Genomic DNA, 7,752 nt, shown 5'->3' on the forward strand with positions numbered 1-7,752 from the left:
AAGTAGAAGGGGGAGGAGAGAGAGGCAGGAAGAAGAAAGAGGAGAGAAAATGAGATAAGTACCGAAAAAAAAAATATTGGAGAAAGGAGAAAGACCTATTTTTTTTTATTAAAACTACATTAAGGTGAAGGGTGGTAGATTTAGCCTCACAATAGAGAAATTTTTCGTTGTAATTAGGATACAGGTGGTACACCACATATTTTTATATAAATGATGAGAAATTTTATTTTTTAAGTTATTAAATTTTTAACACATATATCTCACCGTTTGTATAGTAGCATGTGATGTATCACCCCTTGTACCGGTTACATTGAAAAAATCTCTCTTCACGATGGGCTTAACCTCATGAAATAAATAAAATATTGTCCCTCTCCAAAATGCATAATCTATATGTAATTTACCCTTATTATTATCTTTATATGTAAAGAAATTGAATTATGAACTATCTAATCATAACTAGATACTCTACTCTCACCACTTTTGCTAACCCAACAGTAAATCGAAATCCTTTTAAAGCATAAATTATGTGTCAGTTAACAATTTGTGCTAAAGTGAATTGTTCAAGAGGCTGGGCCACAACCCTTAACTGTTTATCCGATTGAAAATGTTTCAATCCAAGCCCCCACTCGTTTGATTCAAAAGTCGAGTTGGGTTAAGACAAATCAAGTTGAACGTGGTCTACATAGTTTTGTCTAGGGAGCTTTTTATTCGGACCCAGCACAAATGTTCTTAAAAATGAACAATCATCAGCTCACCTTTAGTTTAATATACTGATGTATTAAATGAAAAATGAACACTTGACATTGCCGGACCTCAATTCCACTTAGCCTAACCTCGATATCTCTGTAGTCGTCATAGAATTGCCATTAGCATCGACGAGGGAGTTTATAGAATGAGTTGACGCCATTGTTGTCGACGACGACGACTGCGGCAGTGCTGGTGGTGCTTTGTAGTTTGGGTCCAATTAAAAGCTCCATTCTTTGTATTTGTAGTTAAAGTAGATAGTTTTTTGTCGCGTAGTATTACAATCTAGCGGTATTACTTTTTATTTGTAACTAGAAAAGGTCTTATATTAGAATATCATGGATGACGAGTTTAATACCAATGTATTTCTCCACCGCATAGTATAAATATGATTGTATAAAAACTATATAAAAAGGGTAGTACCACTCCTTTTTACTTTCTACACATCCCATGTTAATTTCTGTCTTTTGATCCTTCATTCGACGGCTGAAAATTAAAAAAAAATGTGTGAAAAATAAAAAAGATCGTGTGGATAGTACCATCCTATAAAAAATTGTAGGTAGATGTGCATCGTACAAGCCAAGCCCGTTGTGGCTAGATGTGCATGCAATCTTGCAGTAGTTGAACGATGTTATTATGTTGATTTTTTTGTCCTAGTACAAGCACTATAGGGTAAAGAGAGAAGGAACTTAGGTGCAACAGCGGTAACACAATGCTGTACTCAACTTGGTTACGTTAGAGGGTGCAATATGTTGGTTTTCTTGATGCTTACTTTTAATTTAAGATTCCGTGGCAACAATTAGAAGAAAGAAAAAAAATTGAAGAAAACTCTTCATAGATTAACTACAAGTACATGATGATCACTGATTAAGTCTCGCTAACTGAGAGAACAAAAAAACACAAAAGATATAAAGAGCATGAAATCAAAGAACAGAAGTATACGCAGCAGAGCAGACGGAAAGCTTTTGCCTACATACAACTCTTCACCCATTGTTCCTCTCTCTAATACAGCCCTCCCCATTTCACTCTAAGAATGGCTCCATGACATCAGAGTACATACCAGCTTCCGCGTTTTGATACCCGACAGGTTGATGCTGATGGTGGTCAACCAAATTCGAAGACGACGAAGCCATTCTTGCAGGTAAAGTAAAGCTCCTCTTGTACTTGTTTTCCATGTTCTTCCTTGCACTACTATCCAGATGGCAGTCCAAGCTCAAAAACTCATTGTGATCTGAATTTGCATTCGAGTTCTGGTGGTGGTGATTTTCGTCCCCGCCTTTGTTTTCCGAGCCCCCTGGATTGAACAAAAGCTTTGCATCATCAGACCGCCCCGTTAGTGCATTGAAGAAGGACAATCCATTAGGCCATTTGATGTCACTTTCATGCTCTCTTCCTCCTCGTCCTCCTCCTCCCCCCATCATGTCTCCTCCCATCTGTGTTTCTGACGTATGAGGCAGCAAAAACATGTGTGTCTCGTCTTTACTGGCTTGAGGATTGTACCCAAGTCTAGCAGCAGAGTTTTGAAAATTAGGTGAAGGAAGCTGCATGGTTGCTGCAGATGGAAGAGGCCTTTGAGCCCAATTGAAAAGAGGCGGAGGAGGGCGGATTGGCATCGGGGACTGCATTGAGGGCAGTACTGATGATCCAGAATTGTTTCGGTTTGACGAAAAGAGTTGGGAGAGGTAGAAACCAGACTGGTAGCCTAGAGATTCAAATGTATGCCTCATTCTTAGCACAAAATGCAGATCTTCCGGTATCTGACCCCACACATTGTTCATACCCTTTTATTAATCAACAAATGAATAACATAAAAATAAAAATATATATTGAAGCGAAAAGAATACATAATCTCACAATCTTGCAGGAGCCCAACTGCAGAAGCCCATGACCAGCTTGAATTACAGCAATAGTCTGTTGAAAATTAAATTAAACTGTTCAAAAAATTAAGAACAACTTACACCTGGGGAATTTTTTTTTACTGTAGCTTCAAAAAATGATGAGACCAATAATAGTGAAACAGGAACTATTTTTCTGTTCTGACCTGAATGCCTGACTCAAACTGATCAGTCCACTCAGGAGGAAGCTGCAATAAATAGCATAAAAAAAAGTAAAGTTAATACCATATCAATCAGGAGGAAGCTGCAATTCCGACCCACGACTCGGTCGTAGGGCTTGTGGGGCTTAAATACTGCTTAACTGCGCGAACTACTAGCGCTACTGATAAATAAGCAAAAAGAAATATGTGGGTTTGACTACATACAGCATCATATGAACTTTGCCAGTAGTTGGAGATGTTTGGCTCACACTCTGTGGGTTCTTTGAAGACCCATTTGTGGCACTTATCAGATGCAACCTTCCCCATCAACCTGTTTAAATGAGTGCAATCAATGAGAGCACACATACAAACAACTCATTTCCCATAAAACTTCTTTTACAAACGATAAAATAAATACACTAAATTCAAACTTGGGTGCTGAGGGTTGAGCCAACTTGGCTAAAACCCATGTCTGCAACTCCATACAACTTCATGTCCTGCAACATTTTTTTAGAGAGAGGGGAGAGAGAGAGAGAACAACAAAATAAAAAGACATACCAAGTACCCACCCTTCTCCATAATTATACAACTGAATGGACATTTTGCTGAAGGCCTTTCTGACAGGATCTTCTCTATCAATTTCTTCCAGACAATCTGATGAAACTCTTCCTCGACAAAACCCATCTTCCCACATCAACATCCTTCACCAAATTCCACAAAAAAACAAGAACAAAAAAGAAATTACATAAAATTTTCAGTACTTTAATCACAAAATTACCAAAAACCCATTTCTTAAAACAGAGAGAAAACAGAGCAAAATTTGAATTAAATAGCTACTTACAAGCTACCATTGTCATCCCCAACCTTGCAGCCAGTACCACCTCTAACTCTCCTGCAACGAAATAATAACAAAAAGTGAATTAAACCCAGAATAGGAAACCATCTAAAACTCAAAGTATCCAAAGTTCAGCACAGATCAAGGGTAGAGAGAGAGAGAGAGAGAGAGAGAGAGAGAAAGTAGAGAGAGAGGGAGGGAGGGGTCATACGGGCGGGGACGGATGGTCCAGAAAACAGAGTAAGTCCAGTCAGTGTTGAGACAGATGGTTCTGAGGGCCTCATGAAGGGCCATCATCCCAACAGCTTCTTTGCTCCTATCTGTTGCTCCTGAGCCCACCATAATCTTCTCTCTCTCCCTCTATCCCCCTTTCTCTCTCTACCACTTTTCTTTTCTCTTTCCTCTTTTCTTCTGCCTTCTCTATATCTATATCTATCTATATATCTATCTACTTCTGCCTGAAAACACTGCCACTAGCTAGCTAAGCCTACTCTCTGCTCAAACCCAACTGAAATTTTCTATCTTCTTTGGCACCTGCATATTTGCTTAACCACCACAAGGCACAAAGGCACACCCTTTATTCATCTCTCTCTCTCTCTGAATTTTTTTATCTTTTTAGTTCAACAACTTTGTCAGTGTTTACTACTAGTCTTGTGTGGTTTAGTTTGTCCCAAGTAGTCAGGTTTGGTATTTCTTCAGAGTTAGGGTGAAAAAGCGAGGGGAGGGAGTAAAAAGTGGGGGGTTTTGGGAGTTGCAAGTATTTAGGCACCGGAGAAACACTGGGGGAAAGGTGAGAGAGAGGGAGGGATGCGTGGGAAAAGTAAAAGAAGTGACAGTGATTTTTACAGTGGAATTACCATTCGGGATTGTCAGTTAGTTTAAGTGTTGGATTCCTGTGAGTTTCGAGACAAATGCAGGCATTGGAATCATAAATCACGTTTTGTATCATTTTACTTGAACTTCTTTATTCGGGCAACAAGTACAAGTCATAGAAACGGAAGTCACGTTTTGTACCATTTTATGTTTTAGCGAAAAATACAGATACCCTCGTGTGTAGGTGTGGAGGGATGGTCAACGGTTATAGTGAACAGGTAACTGCGGTTATTTATCCATAACCGTTTATACTTATACTTGCATAACCGTTTATTCGTTGGGTAATTGTCTAAACGGTTATACACATACTCATAACCGTTTATAAACGGTTAACCATATTCATAACCGCATACCCATTTAACCGTAACCGTTTAATACCCGTTTACCCATTTACCCTTTTTAACCCGTTTATCTTTTTGTTTTTTACCATTACCCCTTTTTCATCCATCTACATGTTTTTTAACAACTTGAAAATATAAAAAAATTGTCATAATTTTCTTTTTTTTGACAATTAAACACCGTTATAGGTACATTCATCATACATTTCCGTATTTTAATTTTTTAAGTCCTTATACCATTCCAATAATTGAAATAATAATTTACGGACGATATTTTTAACTGTTACCAATGAAGGTAAATATAATATTTGCTAAGTACAAAAATTGTTTAAAAGACATTTCTGTCAATTTCACGTTTACCCGTAAAGAATTTAAATTAATTCCTTGATGATGAGAATCATCATTTCTGTAACAGTGTTATTGAGAGAATGATCGATGAATTCTTTGCTAATTTATTGGGTGCTAAGTATTATTGGATCGAGAACATGGTTTGTGTTAGTTTTATATATATGAAATAAATGGGTAAACGGTTACCCGTTTATAACTGCGGTTAATACCCATAACCGCCTATTTAAATTTCGCGGGTAAACGGTTATACTCATAACTGTTTATTTATCTAAACGGTTACCCATAACCGTAACCGTTTAATTTAAATAGACGGGTAACTGCGGTTACCCATAACCAATGGGTATTTACCCATCCCTACTCGTGTGACTGTTGATGCCAGATGGCAAACATTTACTAAGGAATTGGGGTAATTTTTGGACATGTTGCAAACGGACAAGGATTGTCTGCCCTCCCACTTCCGATGCCCTCCCGTGCCCTCCTGTTTTGTGTGGTCACGGTTAAGCCACGTCAATATTTTATATTATTTTTTTTATAGAGATAATAAGACAAAAATGAATAGTAATATAAAATGTTGACGTGACTTAACCGTGACCACACAAGCAGAAGGGCACCGGAAGTGGGAGGGCAGACAATCCTTGTATGTTGCAAACATTCAATTGACTAATGAAGTCATTGAGCATATGCATTATTAGCAAGAGAGAATTTCTCGTACAACAAAGTTGATATTTCTAGTTTTAGAGTATATTAATAACAAATAAATTTATATTATAACTTGAGTAAAATAATAAAATCACGTAAACGTATTCGAAGTACACTGAAAAATAGCTTGAATTTGGCCTTGTATTTTGTCAATAAATGGCTTCGCGCGCACATTTTTTTTCACTCTTTTATTTATTTATATTCATTGAGTCTTCTATAATGTATTCAATTCGAATGAAAAAATAAACACGAGTATATATGAATAGTAAATGAGTGAAAAATCCTTTCCTGGCTTTACATGCATGCTAATGTTGGTTAACCCTTTAAGTGAAGATATTCTATAATTTTCATTGCATGACCAAATTTCGTTTGAAGAGAGAAGATAAACACACATAAATATACAGCCAGTCACATGATAATTCTCTTTGGAATGAGTCAGTCAAATATTAGATGATGCGGCATTAGCCAACCATATTTCAGCATGCATCATATCTATCAAACTTTTTTCTTGTATTATACCAAAATTATAGGCATATCATTGTACCATTAACAATTTAACTGTGTGGTAGAAATTAATGGACAACAAAGAAACGCAAAAAGGAAGAAAGAAAAAGTGTTAACTTTTGAGTGGTAAACACAACATGCAAGTGGTTCTTTACTACAATAGTAAAAATGAGTTGAGCTCTTGTACGACGGTGTAGGTTCGAATTCCGTTGGGGACTAATTTAACATCTAATTTAACAAAATCTATCATTTGACAAAAAAAATGATAAATACAACACACTTTCACTTTAAGCCACTTATTAAGAATCAAACATCGGTGAATTTGAATGATTAATAGTTATAATAGAAATTATAATCTTTTAAAATCAACGTTCTGATGTTATATTAAAAATTTATATAGCAAAATCTTAAACATTAAGGTATAAGTCAACAATGTTGATGCAAATTAATCTCTAACTATAAGAAAAATCTACTTGTTGCCAAAGTTACCCACTTCGCCTTACTAAATCTCGAAGAATGATGGTAGAGAGATCATTTATTTAAATTATATTTTATAAACCCTATAATATAATTATTTATAATTGAATTATCACTTAATTGTTAATTAACGTGTTTATTTTGTATTATTATCATATCATATAATTTACAAATTGGGAAATGCTAATGAAACTCTCTATGGACTCTTCGCTACTTTATGTCTTTGGCATAATTTTCATGGTAACATTATAAAACATTGTCTAAAAAATATCAAGTAACGGAAAGTCTATAAAGAATCTAACTTTGAGAGAGTCACATTTCTATTTACAAATTTGATCACTTTAACATTACTCAATCTCAAATATAAAAACTGAAAGATAACTAAAGCAAATGAGATGGCACAGAATCTTTACCAGTGAAAGGTGATAAGGTGGATACTGACAGTTAGATTTGGATTAATATTTTAAGACGCTATGATATTGTTGTTATGTCACTTTTCAAGGTGTAATCATATTAATATTGTATGGTTCCCACTTCTAAGTATAAAGATCGATTTTACCATTTGAGCACTCTTTCTCTTGTTATTGCCTTACCATGCTCCATAACTAAAAGCAAGTCCACCGGGAGCTCTTAGAGCAACTCCACCCATAGAGCCTTCCCCCTTGGCAATACACTATTGAATCTACCCTTTTGAACAGTAACTGCCTTAAATGAATAGTAACTGACATTAATGAACAGTAATTGTCATTTGCATCTCCACCCTTGGAGCCCCCCCAGGCAATAGGCAATTAAAATAATAGTTTTTTTTGTTTGTTTAAATAATACAAAATAAAATTATTTGTAATTTCGGATAAGAATTCTTAAATCGTTCTCGTTGCGCCACGTGTCATTTTATAAAA

The 7,752-nt window shown here is 35.9% G+C and overlaps 1 protein-coding gene across 1 annotated transcript; it reads right to left on the reverse strand.

The window, feature by feature from the left end:
- Positions 1–1,562: 1,562 nt before the first annotated feature.
- On the reverse strand, positions 1,563–4,347 carry LOC126614242 (protein RICE SALT SENSITIVE 3-like). Its single transcript, XM_050281823.1, has 7 exons — positions 3,826–4,347; positions 3,621–3,671; positions 3,349–3,480; positions 3,005–3,110; positions 2,786–2,827; positions 2,599–2,655; positions 1,563–2,501 (listed from the first exon to the last, which is right to left on the reverse strand). The coding sequence occupies exons 1-7, from the start codon at positions 3,954–3,956 to the stop codon at positions 1,767–1,769; spliced, it is 1,254 nt and encodes a 417-aa protein (XP_050137780.1). The 5' UTR covers positions 3,957–4,347; the 3' UTR covers positions 1,563–1,766.
- Positions 4,348–7,752: the final 3,405 nt, after the last annotated feature.

This window comes from Malus sylvestris, chromosome 3 (genome assembly GCF_916048215.2).
Source record: "Malus sylvestris chromosome 3, drMalSylv7.2, whole genome shotgun sequence".
Classification (NCBI taxonomy): Eukaryota; Viridiplantae; Streptophyta; class Magnoliopsida; order Rosales; family Rosaceae; genus Malus; species Malus sylvestris.

What these genes read in the sequence shown, in the direction of transcription:
- LOC126614242 (XM_050281823.1), bottom strand. Translation starts at nt 3,956, where the DNA reads ATGGTGGGCTCAGGAGCAACAGATAGGAGCAAAGAAGCTGTTGGGATG. An exon ending in TGGACCATCCGTCCCCGCCC is followed by an intron (nt 3,672 to 3,825) that starts GTATGACCCCTC and finishes ATTTCGTTGCAG; the next exon opens with GAGAGTTAGAGGTGGTACTG. An exon ending in GGGGATGACAATGGTAGCTT is followed by an intron (nt 3,481 to 3,620) that starts GTAAGTAGCTAT and finishes AATTTGGTGAAG; the next exon opens with GATGTTGATGTGGGAAGATG.